This window comes from Molothrus aeneus, chromosome 2 (genome assembly GCF_037042795.1).
Source record: "Molothrus aeneus isolate 106 chromosome 2, BPBGC_Maene_1.0, whole genome shotgun sequence".
NCBI lineage: Eukaryota > Metazoa > Chordata > Aves > Passeriformes > Icteridae > Molothrus > Molothrus aeneus.
Window position 1 is genome coordinate 16,020,370 of NC_089647.1, and position 24,283 is coordinate 16,044,652.

Below are 24,283 nucleotides of genomic sequence, written 5' to 3' on the forward strand. Positions count from 1 at the left end.
AAACAGAGAATTTATCATATAATTGATAGAATCATAGAATCATAGAATGGTTTGGGTTGGAAGGGACCTTAAAGATCATCCAGTTCCAACCCCCTTGCCATGGGCAGGGACACCTTCCACTAGACCAGGTTGCTCCAAGTCCCATCCAACCTGGCCTTGAACACTTCCAGGGATGGGGCAGCCACAGCTTCCCTGGGCAACCTGTGCCAGGGCCTTGCCATCCTCACAAGGAAGAATTTTTTCTGAATCTCTAACTTAAACCTACCCTCTTTCAGTTTCAGCAATAATTTTTAATTTTCAGCCCCCTGAAAATTATGAGCTCTCTCAGCTTTTGTGAGATGCCAGAACTCATGTAACTTGGGTGCTCCTGTTAGGTGCTGTTCAGTGTTAGGTGTTGAAAATTACACCTCTGTTGAAGTATCTCTAGTATCTTAAAAATATTGGATATCACTCTTTGGGTAGTTTCAGATGTGATCAGATAGTGATAAATTTGTACACTGACCTTTACCTAGTTATATAAAAAATATTTGCTGTAAATAAGTAAATAAAACTGCACTTGGGCAAACATAATTGTACATTTTTTAGGTATCTCTGCTTTGTAATAATAATGTCCCATTACCCACCAGAGGGAGCTCAGTCAAATGTAAGGGCCTGTTCCACCAATGTAAATTAGTGAGAGCTATTTGAAGGGTTATAAATAGATTTAAGCACAATTTTAGCGGTTAGTGCATAGCTGGATGTAATTTATATTAGCTGGGAACCCTGGTTTGGGTTTTTTGCTTGAAAGAATCTTCCTTTTTTGAAATTATGTCAAAAAGAAGTGTTCACATTCTTAGCACAGATTAATTTCATCAGAAAGTACATCTTCATGTGTGAGTTGCTGGCTTTTGTATTCACAGCCATGGAGGGAGCACCTTAAGTAAGTCTATTATTTAGAACAGCATTCATAGGAGTATGTCTGAATGTGCCTCTGTCTTCCATGAATATTAACATTGGTATATTTTGTACTGACATCTAATCAGTAAATATCTATACTGATGTACTTGCTGACCAGGAATACAAAAGGGTCTGACCACAAGACAGTCAATTTCCTTAGCACATAATGTTAAATGATGCATTTGCTTCTGACTGCTTTAAAAAGTTCAGAGTCGTTGACTTATTTCAGCTGTCCACGCACAGCAGAGGAATGTGGGAGTCAAAGACCCAGGCTGGGGAGAGCACTGTGATGAAATGGCTGTGAAGAAATCTGTGGTCACAAGGCAATCTGGGTTGTGCACTGATGTTTGTCATACACTTGTAAGAAAGTTACAAGACAGAGGTGAATGTTTTTCAATCACAGAACATCACTCTGCTGCTATTCCTTCATGTGGGAAACTCGGGGTCTAGTTCATAAAAGTACCAAACTCTTCTTGTGCAGTGAAAGCAGCAAAAGACCATTAGTGCAGTTATTTTAGTACTGAAGTGCTCTGGCTTCAATGCAGTTTTTACTTCACATAGGCTATTTATCAAGGTTTTATTTATCTTTAATGCAAATACAGCAGTTGGCATAGAATTGGACTCAATGACTCTTATGGGACCCTCCCAACTCAAGTTTTCCTATGATTCCATGATTAGCACAATAGTCATATTCTTCATATTCTCATACTGGCTATTCCTCTTTCTGTAGAAGAACCATCTGCAACGCTCTGACATCTGTACCACGTCATAACTCTGTTAATTCTAGACGGAGTTGACAAAAACATTACCTTAATGAAGTAAATATTCCATTATAAAATTTTAGTGGAAACTAGGCTAGGAAAAGTGCTGGGATACATCCAAAAAAAAAAAGCTTCTTAATGCTGAGCTAAGGACAACAGCCTATACATTCTATTGGTGCAAGCCATAAGCAGCCAGAAAGCAAGCAGTTACAGCAACAGCTCACTCACCAGTTCCTCTTGCTAGCTGTTCCTACTTCCTTTCCATCACTTAAAGTTCTCATATCACTTAACTCGTTCCTTGCACCCAGAGCACAGTTTGGCATCTGGCTGCACATTTGTTACATCAGCACACACATCCTCATTTCATTTCCCTAATTCCTGTATTAAAATTTAGTATAAGATTAAGACAAATAACTAAATCCACAGACCACCTACTCTCATATTTTCTAACCAGTTCAAGGAAACCAAGTATGTCTCAGAGCAGACACCTGAAAGCTGGTAGAATTCCTTGCTGCCACATACCAGCACTGAACCACAAAGCATCACACATAGCACTTGGAAACCACCTTGAGCACATGGTGATCATCAGACCATGTCATAAGATTGTCAGACAACTGGATCTGAGCTCTGGGCTGATGCTGCTTACTCATTGGGGATGGATTGTGGTCAGGGGCATTGAAGGAACTGAGGTTTAGAAGGGGGAACTGATAATTGGTGTGTAGAAAAGCAGAGTGACTCATATGCTAAATCTTGTGCTTTCTACAGAATAAATCATGCAGTGGAGGAAGCCTGGGTTGAGGATAATGGTGATTTGTGAATGGTTGTCATCTTTCATTCATATGGGTATGAGTAACACATGACATTACTTGTTAGGAACACTGAAGAACCTAGAGGTGATTGGCACTGTCCAAAGCAAGGTAGATTTTTCATTCTTATAAAATAATCTACTTTGAATTTGAAGTGCCAGCCTCACAGTTTTGGTGTGCACCTGAAAGTCCACCTTGATAACTCCCAGTTTAATATTGCAAAACCAGTGAAGGAAATGGTGAGGTTTCCACACAGGACAAGGGAAGAGATGAGAATCTTGACTCCATGTTTCAGAAGGCTGATTTATTATTCTATGATATGTATTATATTAAAAGAAAATGATATATTAAAACTATACTAAAATAATAGAAGAAAGGATTTCATCAGAAGACTAGCAAAGGAATAGAAAGGAATGGATAACAAAAGCTCGTGACTCTCAGAGAGTCTGAGACAGCTGGACTGTGATTGGCCATTAATTAAAAACAACCAACATGGACCAATCAAAGATGCACCTGTTGCATTCCAAAGCAGCAGATAATTATTGTTTTGCTTTTCCTCTGAGCCTTCTCAGCTTCTCAGGAGAAAAATCCTGGCAAAGGGATTTTTCATAAAATATCATGGCGACACAAGTCTCCCCTGTTCCTTTAGACACTTCCACTTTGTGCGTTGATCAATAAAAGAATTTTAGATAGGGAACACCACCAAGTGGCTTTGTGGTTATTACTGTGACTAGCTAACTTCTGCAAGGTGTCCTGTGACTGGAGATGAAGCAGCAAAGGGTCACGTGGCAGAGCTCCCCAAGCACACAACACAAAGGAAGGCTGAGAACACCTCTCTGTCCCACCTGTCCCCACTGTTAGCAGTGTGTAATCTTTACAAAGGCCTAGATGATGGAAGCCTCTGGTGGAAGGTGACACACTTCCAAAGATCATTAATTCACAAAATCAGACAGAATAGAGGTAATCCTGAAAAGGGAAACGTTTTTTTAAAAAGGTACCAAACTCAAACTCACAGCTCCTCATCTTCCAGACTTTCCAAGCATCAAGTCACCCTTGGCTCTGGCTGTTTCAAGCCCCATGAGTCATATCCTTGCTAACTGGAAGCCTTAAATTGAGTTTGTTCAGCATTCTTTACGACGGAAGGAAGTTGTTTAGCAATGATAGAAAATGGAAAGCACAGGTCTTGTTTTTGTTTCAAAGCCATGTACTTCACTGTGCCTTAAGTGGTTTGAAGCAAATGCATTTGTCATGGTAGTGGCATGCTTACTTTTGCTAACCTGAATAACCTGGATAACAGCAAGAAATACACTTTGTCTGTAATACAGCTGCAGTTCTCAGAGGTTGTAGTCACATGTTATAAAATTGAACCTTTCATTGGTACTTGATTTCAAAAACTGACTTCTAAGTTTTTGAACTTCTAAAAACGTCTGTGAAATAATTGTATAAAACTTGTTTTTATATTGTGATAGATACAACAGGACCTAGCATGCAGACCACTTCAACCAGAACACAAACCATATTGTCTATGTGGAAAATACAGGATCAGGACGATAAATGCTTTATTAAAAAGCCTGATTTCAGCTATTTAGTCAGCAGAGCTCCACTGTATCTAGAGAAAAACTCAGCATGTCCAAACTGGAGACTTACTGAATGTGAGAATATTTTTCACTATTAAGCTCTTGATAAACAAATCAAGAGATGGATGATAGGTACAGCAGTTACCTCTTAGAAAGTTATTCCAGCTACCTTTACTCTTTTCAACACCTGGATGATTTTGCATTATGTTGACTATGCCACATTTTAATTTAACTTGCCTATGAATATTTTTGGAAAATTCCATTTCCCTACCTTCTCGCCTTTGAATCCCACTTCCCCAAATATTTTTTTTTAATAATTTTCAAGAGACACAAATTTTTCATTCTTTGTACTTCTGTATCAGTTTTACTCATTTGTATTGCGATACAATTTCTCAGACCTCCTGCTCTCAGGCACATGGGCATGCATGCAGGCAAATATGTTCAATCAAAGCTGCTATTTTTTACTTTAACCATAACTAAAAGCAGGAGGAAAATTTGATTGCACATAGCTAAAGTCCAAGTTGAATATAAATCTTTGACTTAAAATAGTTTGGGATGGTTTAAGAATTTCATATTTATCCAGGCTTGTAGGCTGGCCCACATCAAAAATTTGGCATCTGCACATCTGTAAAATATTTCTTGAATTGTTCTATAATGGTCAGTACCTACAGGTTAGGAAAAACATATTCCATGACTATTCTCCAAGTGCTGATTGCCACAAGTGAGGCCCAGCTTTCCTTCTCCACCTGACTGTGGCTCTCTCTTAGGTTTTTCTCCCAGTATATGGTCTGTAATTTTTCTGATATCTAAAGTATGGTGACTGCACTTAAATAGAAAATTTCAAGGTGAACACAGTTATTTGGAAGTAAAGGTCTGCTGTCTGATCCATTTGCATCCAAAGACAGTGTGTCAATAAACAAATTTTATGCACTTTATATGGTTTTCAGTGAATTCACTAAAATCATCTGACTGCACGGTGTTTTCAAGGCTAGATGGAAAAACCTTTGACTGAAATGACAAACTATTTTAAAATGAGAATTCTCTTGTTCAAAACACACAAACGCGGGCAAAAAAGGGTAATTCTAGCTTCTGTGGTGCTCTGTGCTCAAAGCAAAGCTCTGATTTCTCTTCAAGTTATGTTTCCCAACAGTGCAAAACTCAGACAAGACTTTTCCAGCATTTCCAGGCCTAATATTCCTAGTGGTTTTTATTAACTATGTTTTTTTTTTCTTCAACTTCCACAAAGTACAAGGAAAATTGGAACCTCAGATAATAAGAGGAATAAATACAGTGTTCCACTGCTCAGGGAGCATTTCAGCAGGAAGCCCATGCCTCAGGAGTGGGGATTTCCCAGGTACAGCAGGAAGCAGTGCCAAGTTTGGATGCTGACACTGCCCTGGCAGCTCAGGAGGAGAAGTGGAAACAAGGTTGTCCTCTCCTGCTACCTCTTCATGCTCTCCGGCTGCAGTGCCAGGTGCTTGGAGTAACACAGAGCCAGTTTTCCCACCTGTGCTGCAGGGAATACTGTAGGCAGTTAGCACAGATAAATTACAGGCAGCTTGTAATTCTTTTTTTTGTCCCTTTTGCTGCCAGGAATTGTCCTGATTAACATGAAATTCCGTTTTCATGGTAGATTAATGATAATAATCAAAGCTAAAGTCCTGGTGCAAATCTTAACTTCATAGTTTTCAATTACTAAGACACAGTACTAATAACACATTAGGTTGAATTCTAAGCTCATGAAGATGTAACAAGCTGCATCTGACAAGCAGAGTTTAAAATATAGGGTGACTTGAGAACAGTCAGAACAAAAAAGGGCTTTTCTACAACCACTTTTAATGAATAAACTGCTCTATGGATAGAAATGGAGGTATAATGAAGATTTTTAAGTTGATCCAGGAAAATACAGGGATAAATAGACCAAGTAAAACTGACATTTTACTTCCAGTTTTTGTGTATCACAGAACTCCCATCCCTACTTACAGCCACTTATGTTTCAAAATAGACCAGAAAATAAGAACAAAAAAGCCTTACAATAATTTTACTGACATAGTCTCAGTTGAAAGTATGATGAAATTATGATTCTTATATTAATTTTTCATTTCTTGCATGCCTAAAAGTACAATAAAAAGACACTCAAGTAATCTTTACACTTAAGGCAGGAAATTTTGATCTCTTCTGTTTCCTTTTAATTCTATAACTTGCAAATTGTCACTGTCAGTGCACTTGTTTGATAAAAAATAATTTTTTTACTTCCGTTTTTATTGTGCAGTTTTTCAGATTTTATACAACAGTGTGAAGTTGACATCAAGTATGGTTGACATGGTTTTTACTAGTGAGGAGATCTGCTTCAAGATAACTTCCAAACACTTTATGCATGAGGAAAATAATTTAAAAAGAATTTACCAAACTAAAATTAACATACATGTATTCCATATATTAACATTGTCCCAGTCCTTAGTATGATCCAAATTTCCAACACAGAGACTATTTATATAATTTTCTAGTGTGTCCATATCTTCTTAAATTGGAAAAAATATGTTTAGAAAAGAAACCTGATCCACTAGAACATATAATGGGGATAGATTAACTTCAATTATGTTGCTTGAAATAAAACATTCATTATATAATGGATGAAATATCCATTATATTAAGCTACTGGGTGGCAAGCATTAAATCAAATTCAAACTTATACATACTCTGTATCCGTAGTAAAGCGTTGTAACATATTCAACGGATCTTTATTTTAAAATCTGTTTTCCATTCCTGTATGAAGTGCCTCCCATGAGCTGGTTGGGATTTATGAGGAGCCCTGTCTCTTTTGGTACTGTATCCTGAGCTTTTCCAGCTGCTCCACACACTGTGTCTGGGCCAGCTTCAGCGTCCGGTTCTCCTCTGTCAGCTGTGCATACTCCTTAGCCAGCCGAGCAGCATCCATGCTTTCTTTTTCCACTTGCTCCAGCCTGGCAATCAGCTCCTTTCTGATGATTATGAAAAAAATCCCAATTATTACAAATGGCAGTAGGCAAAAATTTGTTGTCCTGTGTTAGGCCAAAGATGGGCTGTGTGTTGTGAACTTAGTTTTTATTACTTGAACTTGTGTAAAACGAGGACATAGAAAATTAATTTTTTAGAGTCCGTTTTTTTCCCTTTGTGAAAAACACCAATCACTTGTTTTTCAAATTTTAAGAGTTTAATAGTGATAAAATGGTTATAAAAATAGCAATATAATTAGAGTAGTAAATATTTGGACAATTTGGATTAGGACAATATGAGACAATAGAAACAAAGAGTTACGGACAGTCCGGGTACCTTTTTCTGGGCAAAATAAGCCTGAAAAAGGACACCCATTAACAGAGGATTAACCCTTAAAAATAATAGCCTGTTGTACATTCATACACCTCATACATGATGCATAAATTGCATTCAAACACAGGATTCTGTCTGGTCAGTGTCAACTTCTTCCTCTGAATCCTAACAGCGCCTTTGAGGCAGGAAGAAGTTTATTTCTTCTGATAATGGGGCAATAAATTCTTTTTCTCTGAAAGATTTAGGTGTCCTGTGGCTGCGATCTCTCTGCGAGTCCTTTCTTTAAAAAAGTATCCTACATAGCATAGTTTCTATTTTAACATTTTGTTATAACCTAAAACTATATTTAACACACTACTTAAGAAAATTAATACAACATAACTTTCTAACACAACACATATAATATTCATTTTAATATTTGCGAAAAGCCAATCATAAAATACACATTTTTCACACCTTAAAGACTAAGCTTCCAAAATCTTGGATTGGTTTGCTGTTCAGTGACCGAGCCTGAAAAATGCTGTGCTCATGTGTCTGTATTTGGGACTGTTCAGCAGAAGAGAAGGCTTTGGGAAGACCTTAGAGCCCCTTCCAGTACCAAAAGGGGCTCCAACAGAGATGGACAGGGACTCTTGACACAGGTGACAAGACAAGAGAATGGCTTTAAACTGAAAGAGAGCAGGAAATGGGATATTGGGAAGAAATTCTTCCCTCTGAGGGTGGTGAGGCCCTGGCACAGGTTGCCCAGAGAAGCTGTGGCTGCCACATCCCTGGAAGTGTTCAAGGCCAGGTTGGATGTGGATTGGAGCAACCTGGTCTAGTGGAAGGTGTCCCTGCCCATGGCAGGGGGTTGGAACTGGATGAGTTTTAAGGTCCCTTCCAATGAAAACTATTCTATTGATTGCATGATTCTGTGATCTCTAACTTCAGTAAGAGTTGAGCACACGATTCACGGTGGAGAATCAAGTTCCTAGAGATGACTTGCTAATACTTTGCCTGGAGAATAACAATTTATTTTTCTCTCGATACCAGGTATCGCTGAAAGAGAGTGAGGTGTTTTTGTTTAATTGGTTAGATTTATCAGTAAGTTCTTTGAAGTGTGCCTGATTTCCTTTTCTCTACTACAAACAAATCCAGTAAGTAGTAGGCACTGAATCTGAGCTATATATATTTCTATAACATGTTTAGACTCAGATCTTAGCCCTATTGCTGAGGCAGAGCTGCAAAGCTGACCCCTCCTGGTCCTCTTAAGTACAGACACAAGAGGATTTAAGCTGAGATTTCTTCTGGATGGAGTCACACAGTGCCCTGTATTCCCAGAGCTGGCCGGGAGCTGGAGTTTCCTGTATAGTATCAACTGAAATTACCTCAGCACAAGTTAAGATAAAAGAGGTCTTAAAACACACTGAAGGCATGAGTAACTCACAGAGAATCTAATTGCTCTCCCCTTAGTCACCCACCAGGCCAGCCTGGCCTCTGGGTTTCTTTTTCCCTTTAAGTCAAAAATTCACCCATTACAGGAAGTCTCTTCTAAAAGGTTCTTTTGATCATTCTATCTCAGAGATTAGTTAATCTTTTAACTGTTCATAGCCCTGTGACTTTATTTCTCAGTCATGTCAAAACAGTGCTTGTAGATCATCAGCGGGAAGTTGTTCATGCCTTCATAGTGGATGGATTTCACTGCAGTCCTTAAAGGAGCCCACTTGTCAGGCTAGACCAGTGCTTTCAGACAGGAAATTCCTAGAGATCAGCAATTCTATTCCCACAGGTCAGAGTATTCATCAAAAGACAACATTTCTGTGTTTGCTGATCACTTATGTTACTCATAGCTGAAAAGCTACCATGTAGAGCAGCAAAACTGTAAATCTGGCTTTTGAAAAACACTTCTGTGTGGCCTTCACTTAGGATCAGGTTAACCTTCCTCTGTCTTTACTGCAGCTTGCAGTGATAGCAGAGTTTGCCCATGGTTTAGTTGACTGTTTACAGTCACAGTTACTGCAGTTCAAGGAGTCACAAGTTAGAACAGACCCTCATTTCTACAGCCATTTCTACCAGCTATGCTTCCCATAGATTAAAAAAAAAACGAGAAGAGTTGGCAGCTGTTACAGAATTTTAAAATCAGCCAAAGAGGCAGCATATAGGCATTCTCCTTATGATAGCTTTGTTTTATACTACTGAGGTATGGCAGAGCAGCTATGCTGCAGCAAAGCCTCTTCAGTTTCCTTTCACCAGGTGACAGGTGCATTCAATTAGGCCTTTGAGAGGAAACATCAAGAGGGTATTTTTGCTCAGTAAAATTCTATTTACATTTAACACAATATAGCTGTACAAGTTTTAAACACAGCAAGCCACTAACAGGTTCATTTCTCTGTGGCTGGGTCATTCTAGATCGACCAGTTTTCACAGAAGTCAAGACAATCTTGCTAGACAGCTCCTATTCATGGGCCTGAAGCCATGGAGGAGTGATTTCATGTGAGAAATACATTCAGAGACAATGAGTTTTTACAACTCCAGATGTTTGGGTGGGGTTTTTTTGTTTGTTTTTGGGTTTGTTTTTTTTTTGGTTTTTTTTTTGTTTGTTTTGGTTTTTTTTTTTTTTTTTTTTTTTTTTTTTTATTGGTTGGTTGGTTGGTTGGTTGGTTTTGGTTTTTTTTCTCCCTGGATTTCCTCTGCAAGACCTTATCTCTGGACACCAAATAAGAACTTCTGCAATATTTCTTTGCAATTATTCTCTGGTGTAATGTTGGACTGAAGGGCTAAATTAAGCTCTTTCAAATGACAGACTGTTAAAACAGAAGTGTCCAAACAAATGAATTCAGAATCATTCTTCCTTACTTTTCTTACACTCATGAGCTTTTTGAAAGGGAGATGCAGTGAACACACTACTAGGTAATCAGCATCTTAAAAGCAGGTAAACCTTTTCTGTGTGAACTTTCAGTATTAGACAAGGAATGGTACTGACTCTCCTGGACTTGAGCCAGGAGAGGCACAGACAGACAATGTGCAAACTCAGACAGCTCCAGTAATGAAGGTCAGTTCTGATTTGATGACATTCTGTGCAGGCTTGGCTTTCATGCTGCTCTCCAGTAATACTCAAGCAGCACAGATAACTCCCTCCCCCCTCCCCAGGATTTAGAATTTCTATCAAACAAACTGTAAATGCATTAAAATCAAAATATACTCATTGCTGTAGTCCACACTCTGGGACCTCCCTCACAGAAAGCAGTTTCCTTGCACTGAGGTAGTAAAATTGCCCACTTCTGAGTCAGCAGAACCTACTTAGTCCTTTCCCATCAGGATCAACACCTGTTTACAGGACAGGGTGATGTTTCAGGCTAATACTGTCAGCCTGCCACAGATCTAAAATTAGATTACCAGGGAATTGCTAAATGTTATGAATGGTGTAGTTTAGGAAGCTCACAAAAGGATGAGGACAGTAACTAACATTTACATCTGATCTAATCCTAGATTTGAACTTAGCTTTCAGAGGTTAAAGAACACCATGCTAAGCTCTTGCACCATCTAGACCTTGTTGTGGATGCTTAATAAATAGATGTAGCACTGTGTAATCTGTGTTTTCTGTTAATGGTTACCTCAAGTTTAAATATTAACAGTATTGATAAGGTATTTTCCAAACTAGTGCTGAGGCACTCAAAGCTTTGAGCCAATCTGTAACGTGTACTTGAAGTGTTCTTTTTTGGGGAGGGGTTTGGGAGGCAACATTAGTGATTGGCATCATAAACCCATCAACCACAAGCAGGAGAAAAACACAGCACTGTCTTAGGGAAGTTATTTCTCTTGTTCTGGCCTTAATGACTAAACATGCAGAGAACAGAGCTCCTCAACACTCATATTCACAAGGAATAAATACAAAGAAAAGTGACAGAGTAAGCAGACAAATCTGTCTGGAGATAAGTGTATTTAGAGACGGACTGGACACAAGGAAAACAGTTTCCAGACTACAAAGACTCAGATTTGCCTTTTCCCCATTGTGAACAAGGTATTCAGGATCATGCATCTGTGGCAGTGCAGTATCTGCTCCAACAACTGCTGTGTACTGGTGGCCATAAGGTCATTTTCTCTTCCCACATTTGCCATGGCTTTCCTATCAGGGGAATTATGAGACCCTGCAAGGTAACTGCTGTCTTGAGGAGATTGTCCTTGCATAAGTCTACTAATTAATTAAAAAACACCACCATTAAAGATATTAAAGTTTGCTTTAACATAAATGAAAATGTGTCTCAGATGCCAACAAATAAAAGGTCACAGAATAGTTTGAGTTGGAAAGGACCTCCCAAAGGCAAGAACACTTCCTCTAGAAGAGGAGGTCTCTCTTTGTATTAGAAAAGCTGTAATTTAATTTCTAGTATTTGGCAAGTAACATATATTTTGCATACATGTGAGATGATAAAAAAACAGGTCTAGAATGGGAAAATTATTGAGCTAAAACATTGCCTTTAAGGTTTACACCAATCTTTTTCTGAAGTACCCAGAAGTCTGAAAACTACTTGTCTTCACAGTGTTGGGAAAGACACTCAAGAAACTGTACCTGGAGAAATCCTCTGGACCAAAAAGCATAGAAACAGTCCTATGGTCATGAGAGCAAGCTAAAACATATGAAAAGCTCCTACAAAATGAAGCAGTCATCTCCACTGCATGTCATTTGCCAAGAGGGGCACTGGGATGCTGGATTTTATCATCAACAGCATGTCCAGCAGCACCAGGGCAGTGATTGTTCCACCGTGCTGGGAACAGATGAGGCCACTCCTCGAGTCCTGAATTCTGGTCCAGTTCTGGTCCTCTCCCTACCAGAGGGGCACTGAGGGGCTGCTGTGTGTCCAGAGAAGGGAACACAGCTGGGGAAGGGTCTGGAGCACCAGGAGCTGCTGAAGGAGTGTGGGGGGGTGCTCAGCCTGGAGAGAAGGAGGCTCAGGAGGGACCTTCTCACTCTCCACAACTCCCTTGGAAGGTGCAGCCAGGTGAGGGTCGGGCTCTGCTCCCAGGGAACAAGGGACAGGGAGAGAGGAAATGGCCTAAAGTTGTGCTAGGGGAGGTTCAGATTAGATATCAGGAAAAACTTTTTAATTGAAAGGTTAGTAAAGTACTGGAATGGGCTGCCCAGGGAAGTGGTTGAGTCACCATCTCTGGAGTAGTTAAAAAAACATGTGGAGGTGGCAGTGGAGGACACAGTTTAATGGTGAACAGGGAGGTGGTGCTGGGCTGGTGGTTGGTAATATTGATAATCCTAAAGGTCTTTTCCCATCTTAACAATTCCATGATTCTCTGTCTACTCTAATGTGTAAAAGAAGGAAAAGAAATCATATCCATGGGCAAGAGAACGAGTGATCCTAAACCAGGTGGTGATCAAATGATATTTTCTGTAGAGTTATATTAGAATTGTCTGGGGGAGGAAAAAGAGATAACCATGCAGTGCTAAGAATATAAGATACAGCTAGCAACCATGGCAACTCTAATATTTAACTACATAATCCAGGGTCATTATCTAGTAATAGCAATATAACAAGTGCTCAAAATAACCAGCCATCTCATCCCTTTCACCCAAAGTTAGATACCCAAAACCATCTGTTATGGAAATACGTGTGTGTTTCTGGAACATAAATTAAATTACATTCTGTGCCCTAAATGTGGTGTGTTCTCGCTTCCACACCCTTTTCTTTATTTTCAATCATGTCTCCCATTCCAGAGTGGTTTTTTCCCTTGTACTACGTATTGCTGGCATAAATGTGAAGAGTGTGAGTGAAGACAGCAAACAAAGCTATGATTAAATTAGCAAAAAAATCTACCCAATGTTCTTTCAAATTCTTGCTTCCTTTTTTATTCTTGAGTAACTTCTTTACCCATCTTTATTTGCTTTGTCCTTTGATTTTCCCTTTTTTGATACTACAACCTCTTTTTCTCTCTCATGTTTCCCATTTTCCTGTGAAATACTTGTCATCTTCTCTCCCACTGCCAGCCTAGTACATTCTCTTGCCATCTATATTGCACAAAAGAGAACAAGTAAGTAAGTTTGTTCTCACCTTGATGAAAAGCAACCCTAGTCATTTCACTTCACTGATTTTTTACTTTGGCTGTACTTGATGCTCACATTACACATCAAGCTAAGCAGAAGTAAAAGCCTTTGAAAAGTTGTAAAAGATTAAATGTTTTTAACTATTGTTAAAATAATGGTTTACAACTTTCTATGTCTTATAAAATAATATAAAAATATATTATTTCATGTAGGAAAGGTTACACTGAACTTTGGAGGTTGGAACAAAAATTATTTAAAGTAGAATTAACTCTATACTTTTTTTTTTTTCTAAAAAGCTCTAATACCTGTACAGATATTTGTCAGGTTAACATTATCTCTTCCTCCTAGCCAACAAATAAAAATTATTTGCTCAATCCATTTTCTGCTTTTTTCTGTCAGTCATAGCCTTCAGCATCCTGTATGCGCTGTCACAGGCACCACAGGTACAGAAACTGCCAGGTGAGAGTTATTGGAATGATCTGTGGAGAGAAGTTGGGAGCACTGGCAAGGTTACCATCCAACAGCATTTGTGATTGCCTTTGGTAAAAATGCACACTGAAAAACAATATAAAAGCTGTTTGTTCCCATTACAAGGGATGCAGCTTGATCATTGTCCATTTTATCAAAATAGTATTTAAGAGAAATAGACAATAGATAGTAGGTGTAGTAGACAATTGGGAATCTTCATTTCCATACATTCAAACTCAAATGTAGAAGAAGAAACCCACAACAGGGGCAAATTTTAGAAAATTGCAGACTCTATATTTTCAGTTTGATTGTAATTGGTTTTGAGGCTAAAAACTTGTGCATCTCATCAGACTTTTTAGACAAGTGAAAGCATTCTTCCCTTTTTAAAATGGAATATTCAATACTTCCAGTGATGGGGCAGCCAGGGCTGTCTGGGCAACCATTTCCAGTGCTCCAACCTCCTCACAGGGAAGAATTTCTCCTTAATATCCAATCCAAAACTACTCTCTATAAGTTTAAAACCATTCTGCCTTGTCCTATCTCTACATGCCCTTGTAAATAGCCTCTCTCCATCTTTCTTGCAGGCTCCTTTCAGCTAGTGAAAGGCCACAATTATAAGGTGCATATATAAGTGTATACATATATAAGAATATACACATGTATTCATATACATATATATATATATACACTTATTATACACTTATATGTACACACACAATGCAAAACATGGCATGCCACCCAAGCCATTATAATCCACTTTTCATTCAGTATATGCTAGTCCCTAAACTGCTTTTAACTCTCTTACTGTAAGTGCTGAGAATGTTTTTAGACATAAATCAGTGAACATGAGAGCAAAACTCCCTTTTACTTCTTGCTTATTCCTTTGCCTCCACACTTATACTCCTTTTCTATCTAGTTTTAGATAAAAATCAAGGTTGTCCTGTTCAGGTTTGTTTGCTTACATGTGTTTTACATGTAACATGTAAAGTTACATGTGTCCTAATAACTTTCTAATCCACCTTGCAATTTCAACCAAACCATGTGGTAAAGAGGTCCCAATTAGTTTCTGGAGGGTTTAATAAAACCAGACTGCTCCAGAAAGGAAAGATACACAATAGTGGAAGGCATGAGACCCGCTCCAAAATACTACAAAATGGATAATCTACTTGGAGGAAGGAGTTATAAACAATCCACATCTGGAGGAAACATATCCTAAATTTGTACTTGCAGTTGTTAAACCTCAAAATCAGGCAACCACAGTGCAGCAGCTTGTGATGAAATTAAACATGCTTGATCCCAATGCTGTAGGATCACTTTTTCAGATTAAGACACATGGGAGGTGTGAAAGGTGCTGCCCTGATATTTGTTATGTTTAGGCATTTCACAGCTATACAGCACGTGAACAAAAGGCTACAAATATGTAATTGGAAAGTACACCTGGGTCTCAATAATATAATTCCATTCGTTGCCTTATACAGCCACTCATAACATCTGTTTACTGGGGCATGGAATTCCCAGAACAGGTTCAGCAAAGACAGCAGCGGTGGAAGCTTCCTGACATTGTTCCACTGTTGACATCCACTGGTGGAATGAAGGAAAGTGCCAGCCGGAAGGCCTTTAATTCATCCAAGATAAGCACCTCTGAGAGGCTGACCTCTGGGCTTAGAGGTTGATTAGGATAATTGTGAGTTCATTTAAATAATTTTGTGCATGTATCTGCCATTCTCAAGAAGCAAACCATTTCTAATTTAGCTAGTACCACAGACTAGCTAAAAATAGATAAAAAAATTGCATTCAAGCAGCAATTTTTTTTTATTCCAGAAAGTGCAAACACATACGTGAATGCCTCATTTTCATGGGCTCCAAGCATTCTTCATAAATAGGCATAACTGATTCCGGGTTGTGCCAATAAAAATAATAATAATGATGGATTTATATTAGTAGACTCTAAAACCAAAATGATTGAAGTCTACCCTTGGTGTTTATACATCTAAAGTCAAGCACTTAAACAATCATTTAATATTTTATATTGTGCTTGGATTTTCAGAGTAGACAAAGACACATGGTTTCCACTGAATTGATTGCTAAATATGTAAGCAGCTTATATCAGACAACCAAATTTGAAAAATCATTGCAAATTTAAAATAAATTACTTATCTTCTAATCTTTTTAAAAATACTAATTACTTTTGATTGGCCAAGTTCAATTAATGGTGAATCAAATGCAAACACTGCAAATATGAATCAAATGCAAAATACATTTTCCCATGATATTGGACATCATCTTTTTTAGCTTTTGTTCCAGTCTGTCAGCATCTGAGTGCCACACTGATCCTTCAGTGGAAGGGGATTTGCAGTGGGAAATTTCACCTAGCTTTGACACTTTAGGCAAAAACTAACTATATTGTGGCTCTATCCAGCAACCCAGATAAAGACATCTCACTTTCTTACCCTGCATAGTTTGGATTCAGGGAGTTCTTTGGCTGTCTTGTAAGACTACAGGATTTCAAGTTTCCCTCTTGCTTCTGCAGCTGAAGATTCCCATGGATGCAAACTTGGCTGAACCGCAGGGTCAGCTGGGCAGAGATTTCACTATTCACCTTCTTTGCTCTCTCTGAATTTCTTTTTCAGGTTTCTTATGGAAAAGGACCAACAGCCACAGAGTGCACTTTGCCATTTAATAGTCAGGCAAAAGATGACAGGGCTATGAGTACAGGCCATAGACAAGAAAAAAAGCCTCCAGCTTATTCACTTTGGGTATGAACACCTGAAATGCCAATGTATATTGAACCAGTGTATACAAAAACATGTTTACTAATATTGTCAAGGATTCTAAGCCTAAATTAGGATCTATTTTGTTCTTCATTAAAGTGTGCAGTGTTTATTGAAAAAACTAAAATTGAAAAGGAACCTACACCAGATGAACTGGATTGTTATGTCACCTGGACGCTGTCAGTGAAGCTTTTAAGGGACACCCACAAAGCTGAACTGAGACAGCCCTTGGTGGCCCCAGCTGATCCTGTAGAGCAGTGGCCAACTTGTGCTCTACTGTGCTCATCAGGCAGAGGCATGAAATCATGGGATGACAGGATGGCTTGGGTTAGAAGGGACCCCCAAGATAATCCAGTTCCAACCCCATGCCACAGGCAGGGGACACCTTCCACTTGGCCAAGCTGCTCCAAGCCCTGTCCAACCTGACCTTGGACACTTCCAGGGATGGCACAGCCACAGCTTTTCTGGGCAACCTGTGCCAGGGCTTCACCACCTTCAGAGGGAAGAATTTCTTCCCAATATCCCATCTAACCCTGCCCTCTCTTTCAGTTTGATGCCATTCCCCTTGTCCTGTCACTCTAGGCCCTTATAAATAGTCTCTCTCCATTTTCTTCTAGGCTTCCTTCAGATACTGGAAGGCCACAGTTATAATATATGTATAAATAAGTATATACATATATAAAAATATCTGTATAGAAGGTCAGAAAATACAATGTTAAGCTTTCATGTTTCAAACAGGGTTTTGCAAAGAGAATGTAGGACAGTAAATCCTTTGGGAAAGTTACTCACTTTCTTTCTTCGAGCAGAGCAATTTCTCTCTTGACCTCGTGGTACTCTTCTGCTATTTTGCAGTGCTGTTTATACACCTGCATAGATTCCTTAGAGTCATGACAAGGAGGCAGAGGCTTTAAGAAAAAGAAGAAGAAAAAAAACCCCACTGTTTTTTGAATGAAATATTAGTTTAAACCTCACATATTTTGAAAGACACAATATTTATCTGAATTCCTGTGAGAATGCCTAAAGAATTTTTTTCCCTTAACTGCAGTATATGGCCAACTATTCCTAGTGATGGCCTTTCAAGGAAGGAAAAAACCCAAACCAGTTCCCTGCATAAGAATATATGTAAAACTTCAAACATATGTGTAAAACTTCAAACATTGTGAGAATTTTCAGGACTCTCCTTGTCAGCTTTGCAAAACATCCCTGAAGATTTTTCAAAGAAGAATTTCTCCCTTGCCTCCCTCTTTTTCAGCTAGAGTGATATGGAAATGCTAAAGCTGATGCATTGATCAGACCTATCACACACATCTTTACACTGCCAGGAACTGACATCATTGCACCAACATCATCTTTTTTTTCAATGCATACTGAGTGTAATAAATATGGCAAATAAAACCAAAAATCTTCATCAAAATTCTTGAAAATCATCAAAATTCTTGAAAATACATTTTGGTTAAATGTAGGTGCTTTTTGCTCCTTAAAAAAGAATGCATCTTAATTCAGGCTTCAGATTTGACTGTCACATTTTGGTTATAACACTTTCAGGAAGTATTTTTAAGTTATTAGCCATGAATCTATTGACTGTAAATGAACTCCAAATAGCATGCTTGAGCCACCTGTTTGAAGTAAAAGGAAACACTTAAAATAGTTAATTTACTGCCCATTTAAATAACACCCAATTGCCTTTCACAATATTAGTAGATTGTTTTGCATTTCTTGCTGTCCTACCTTGACTCTTCTGTGTAGTATAATATTCCCTTAATGACATTATTAGGAAAAGAAAAGCCCAAGTAGGCAGACTTTTCCTATTTATGATCTTGTAATCCTTTGTTCAGTCTAAACTGAAAATTTAAATTTTACTAAACATGCTCAGAGACAAAGATTGAAAACATTTTTGTTCAGGAGACAGGGTGAGCTGGCTTCAGACATAACCCAAAGCACAGATGTAAGTAATGTATGGAGCTTGCAAGTACTTGTAGTTGGTATGTGATTCCTCACTGAAATTTTAACAGACACTCATATTCCATAGTCTAAATTTAAAACGGCTGCAGCAGAATTGTTTCACAGCACATTGCTTCATTCTCCCTGATCTTGGAGATTTTGGGAACCCAGGGGAAGGGCAGCCAATACTTGATGAATCTAATCCCTAGAAAAAGGCTTTTAATTGCATTTCAGTGTGGATGAGCAAGAGCACCATTCATATAGCCACCCAAATAATAAGCATAAATTTAGCAAGACTGAATATAGAAGTCTCAGTGCTCTAATCCAAGAATGTGTGGATGAGCCAAAGCAGCATCTCTGCTATCTACCAGAGATCAGCCACCAAGTGTGTCACAATAAAACAATTTTGAACAGTACCAAGGGGAAAGTCCCCAAACAGTGATACTTCAAAAGAAAAACACAACAAAACAAAGCAGAAAAGATCTTGGATTTGCTTCCAATTTAGTTTCTAAACTAATCTAGCTGGCTTAAACCAGTTTAAAAATTAAAACAGTTCTCAGTTTCTATATTCCAGCTTCCCACTCAAAAGATATATATAGAGAGCTAAAAATTATCAAGTCATGCTGAAACTTAGTATCTAAGGCTCACTTAGAACCAGTTGCTGGCTTTTAAACCCCTTCCTATTATTGTTTCCTCTTCAGTGACATTTTCTCTTACACTGATATTTTAGCACTTAAATTAAACAATCAGTTTACTAATTTCTATTCATAAAATTATTTTCAATTTGTCTGATGGTAGTAGGCACTATATCAAGAATCTTTTAAATTATTAGTGTATTATTTCTTTAAAACATAAATGTTACAATGTTTTCAAATTACTAGATAGAATCTAATTGGATCATATCATAGAGTGGTTTGGATTGGAAAGGACCTTCAAGAGCATCAAGTTCTAGCCCCTCTACTATGGGCAGGGACACCTTCCACCAGGCCAGGTTTCTCCAAGCCCTGTCCAACCCGGCCTTGAACACTTCCAGGGATGGGGCAGCCAGCACTGGAGAATTTCCTTTGCTCCTCTGTAATTTGCAAACTACTAAGAAAGGCTCCAGAGATATTATCTACAGCATCCATGAGTAGTTTCTGGTCAATAGCATATGAAACAGGCTTATTTAGCAAACCCTTTCTCCTGCAATAACATGGGAAAAGCAGAGATACAAATCTCCATTCCACATTGAAGAACTTTTTTAATGGTCTGTGGCCAGGCAACTGCAGATACTGCAGTACAGAATACCCAGTGGCATTCCATGAGGTCTGTATAACATCTTTATGTTAAGGGATTGCTAGTTTACCAAGGTGACTCATTTCAGAAGGCCTTAATGAAGTTGAATTTGCAGTATGCTTTTTTTTTCACTCAGAAGTAAACAGCCATACTTTACTTTCCTCTTAGAACAGCCTGAGTTTGCTGTACCTTGCCTATACATAAATTAATATAAATAAAAGTATACCTGCTAGACAAGCAAAAAACATCCCTGACAAAGTAGGTTACATTTAATGGCAACAACTTCTACTTTTAATCCTGTTTATTTCAGGCTTCAGTGTCATCCACCCTCATTTTCCTGAGCTGGCAAAATATGCACATGCAGCATCTCTGATCTTGTTCACAAAGCTAGTACAAAAGCTAGAGTTGTAAGTTATACTGGTGGTCTGTCCTATTAAGCCTGATTTTCAACAAGGTCTGCTTTTTCCTTGTATTTTGTCGAGTAACTCACTCAACAAAACAGTAACATTGAGAAATGTTCTACAGAATTCAGCAAGTAGACACTAAGAGATCCTTTTATAGACCATCCCGAAACTGCACATATATATGTAGATCTTTACAAGACATATGTACTGTTTATTTAGACTTTTGTTCAGAATCCAGACATGAAAGATGTTGGAAGACGACATGCAAAATCAGTTCATGAAGAAACAGAAAATCACAGAATGTTTGGGTTGGAAGGGACTTGCTTTCCTTGAAGGAAAGGGGCTCCATTCCTTTAATCATCTGGATAGCCTCCTCTCTGCCTGCTTTTTAAGGCAGGTTGAAGGAGATCTTCTAAATAAAATCTTTGCTGGGCTGACACAGAATGAAAGTTTTCAGGTTTGGGCTTTTTTTTTTTCTTCACTCACATGACAAGTTCTTTTGCCTTGCCATATGAAAATCAGCATTCCATATCCACAAAAGCTGTAGAGTTGGCAGTGCCACTCAACTGTTCCAAAGCTTTAAAACAGTTGATTTTTTAAATTCACCATCATTGCACTTATGTGTTTAATTGTGAAAAAAAATTAAAATTTTCTCCTGAAAAAGTTGAAGTTTCAAGAAAAAATTGTATCAGGCAGTTTTTCCAGCTCATGTGAACTTGTCTATAAGTCTTCAGCACTGATCTAATTAAAGAGTGGTGTCTTGCTTTTTGTAAATTTGGTAACTTTCAGCTGAGCTCTTGTGGAAAAGTCAAGAATCCAATGCTAATATTTTGAATGTGGCCTGTGTTCATTATATGGCCTTGTGCACTCTTCTATGATAGAAAAACCCACATTGTGCCAAGTAAAAATAGCACATTGCAGCTACTTTTTGTTGTGCAACTGGAACTCTTCCACCAGTTTCAGACACCCATCTTAGGGTGCATCTAGTCTAGTCTGGTTTTACTATGAAAGTAAACAGTTCTCTTTCTTCCAAACAATTCAGGTCAACTGGGTGAGAGCAATTGTGAGTTTTGCTCTCCTTCCTGGGAGATTTTCCATTCTTTTCTAACCATAGTATGATGCTCTGACTTGGTGAACATGCATACATGTTAACATACATGCATAAAATGGTCTTACATAATCTAAGACCAAAGTTATCACAGCAGCATTACAGGAGACTTATCAAGCTCATAGGCAATCAAATCTAATTATAGAGCAACACAGTCCTCTAGGAATTCTCATGGAAACCAATACATAGTAAAAAAATTACAGCATCCTCTTTAAAAAAACAGTATGCTTTTAAACTTTAGAAAATTAATGTGTCTAACAAAATCCTGACATTCAGTAGAAGCAATTAAAGTTCCAGAGTAAACAAGGTTTCTGCTAAATGCTTATATCACACACAACACAGTGCCCCGTTAACATTTGCATTACTTCTTTTATATGAGCATTTTCTACTAAAGTGAGAAAAACTATCCTTTGACTTAAGGTTGGATGTTATAAATGGTTGGGGCTTTTTCTCTGTTGCAGCAATTTTATAGTCATCTAATGACAGAGATTTGTAACACAGAATATGACATAAATGTCCCTCAAGCTCACAATTTCATGAGACAAGATCACAGAACCATTGAATTGTTTTTTGTTGGAAAGGGCTTTAAAGATCCCCTCCTTCCAAGCCCCTGCCAGGGACACCTTCCACAAGACCAGGTTGCTCAGAGCCTCATCTAAAGATAAAGAACTATAGAACACCCTGTAGAAACATCCATATGTGACTTGTGTTCTTCCCTCTCCAGGATCAAGCTCTCAGCTGGAATAAAGATTTTGATGGGGAGCAGAGAGGTGAACTGAGCAAGTCCCAGGAAGTGTTGGAATGGGACAGGCCATGCACAGGGCATAGCAATGCAGGTATGAACACCAGATACCCTCCTCTCCATTCAGTGACCTGAACAACAAGGCCTTGGGTGCTGATGTAGGTTTCTAAATACAGCACATAACCCATAGTAAAATTTCTGTCAGAGGGTCACTGTGCAGCTCATCAAGGAAGTGCCTTGCAGGGACCAATCCAGACAAAGCAAAGGTTAAATTTTCCCAGTGACAGAGTGCCAGGTGTAACCTGCCCTCCCTTGCTGCACTGCCCACCACATGGCACACACAGGAGGGGGGAAAAACACCAAAGCTCAAATAAGCAGGTATTGCTTGTCAGTGGGAAGAGAATAATTTTCCATACTGCAAACAAAAGGAATTGAAAACAAGAACTTTATTAATATGAGTTTTGTTTCACTGATAACTTAGCAGGAAGTTATTTTAGTTGTCTGTGTGGGGTTTTTTTTAATAATAAAGCTGCAAATATAGCTTAAACTGACCTGTTCTCATACAAAAGGCTGTCATGTCCGGTTGACCACAGATCACATATAAATTTTGATTTAAAGTAGTTATTTTTTTACAAATTCCTTCTTGGAATGCGTAGAAAAATGTAACATTCAAAAAAGTAATTTGAAAATAAAACATGTTAGTCTGAAGCTAGCTAATACATCAGAATACACAGACTGATCATTTTTATTTTCAGAAAGAAGCTGCAACTAGAACTGTCCTTTAGTAAGAGTCCTTATAGAGAACTAGCTTTTTTGCTAAGTCTCCTAGAAAGACCTTCTCTCCAGGCAATTCTACATCCACCTCTGTAGAGCTTGGACAGCAGGGTTTGTTACCCTGCCAAGGGGAGGCTGCTCTGAACTTTGCCCTGCCATTTGATACTGCTGCCCGGGGAATGGGTATGGAAGAACTGTGGGAGGAAAAGTGGGACCACTAGGTAATTCTGCTCAAATAGCCAAGTTGTCTGCCAAGGCCTAACATAGGAGGACGAGAGCTTGAAGCCTAAAACAGAGGTGCAAATTGCTTGGTACTCAGGCTGTGGTCTGCTGCCTGCATGCATAGAATTCTAAGGCTCTGATTTTCCAAGTGACTCGCTGAACTTACATAGCTTTGAAGCTGCTTTCAAAATCCAGCTTAAAGATCAGCTAATTTAGGCTTTTTGTTTGTTTTTAAAACAGGTTTCAAAATTTGCCTTTGTATGCTTGAAATCTGTAAAGTTATTACTTTTTTTTTAAGCTGCCTATTACTGTATTGCCACATAACCTGCATTTATAGTTTGCTTCTTTAAATAAAATTCAAATGTTTTTGACTGTATTTATGGCACACTGATGAAAATCTTGTGGCTCTCAGAGATGATATTTTTATTATGAACATATGAACCAGCATTCTTACAGATTCAAGCATTTCAGGCTGCTATTGCCACACTTGATTAAAAGGTTCATTTACACAACCCTTCATGTGTGTGCTCTGTATTAATGCACTTCAGGACAGAAAAAAGCATGGATGGAATGACAAGGCACACCACCATTCACTACTTCTGCAGGTCCTGGTGAAGCCCATTTTACCTGTTTCTGTAATACAGGAGCTACCTGTTTCAAAGCTGGCAAGAATTGCAAGCACATGCCGTAGAGTTCTGGCAAATCTGTAGCAGTTTGGATTGCAGTGATTGAAAAAAACATAATTAATAAGAAATACAATAAGGTAAACAATAACTTTGTAACAGCTATTGCTTGTTTGAAATTTTAAAGCAGATTAAAAATACTGTCATTACATTAAATAGTTATCACATGAAACTGTGATCCAGATTGACAAAAGCAAGGAAATTCAAGTGTTTATTGCTAAATTTGAATGCAATGTTATCTCTGCACCAGCTCAGAGCCCTGCATTGACTTCACTGCACTTGGATGAACATAAAGGCATTGCAATATAAACATGCACATAAGCTTGAAAACAAAAGGATTAAGTGCTACCACAAATTTTATACTTTTAAGTGGTTGAGTCAGACAGGTAGTTCTCACAAGTTATCCTTTCAGCTACCCTGATATTACCAAGACAGATTATGAAGGATAATAAAAAGAAAATTACGTTAACCAAAA

At 38.4% G+C, this 24,283-nt stretch overlaps 1 protein-coding gene across 3 annotated transcripts in view; it reads right to left on the minus strand.

Annotated features, from left to right (window-relative positions):
* Positions 1-6,321: 6,321 nt before the first annotated feature.
* The window catches only part of MAP3K7CL (MAP3K7 C-terminal like), a 30,415-nt gene continuing 12,453 nt past the window's right edge, over positions 6,322-24,283 (minus strand). For all 3 annotated transcript variants that reach the window (XM_066568663.1, XM_066568649.1, XM_066568655.1), the window contains 2 exons: positions 17,449-17,564; positions 6,322-7,061 (listed from right to left, as the gene is read on the minus strand). In XM_066568663.1, coding sequence (XP_066424760.1) covers positions 6,881-7,061; positions 17,449-17,564 — 297 coding nt within the window. In that variant the 3' untranslated portion in view covers positions 6,322-6,880. The remainder of the gene's footprint in view (positions 7,062-17,448; positions 17,565-24,283) is intronic.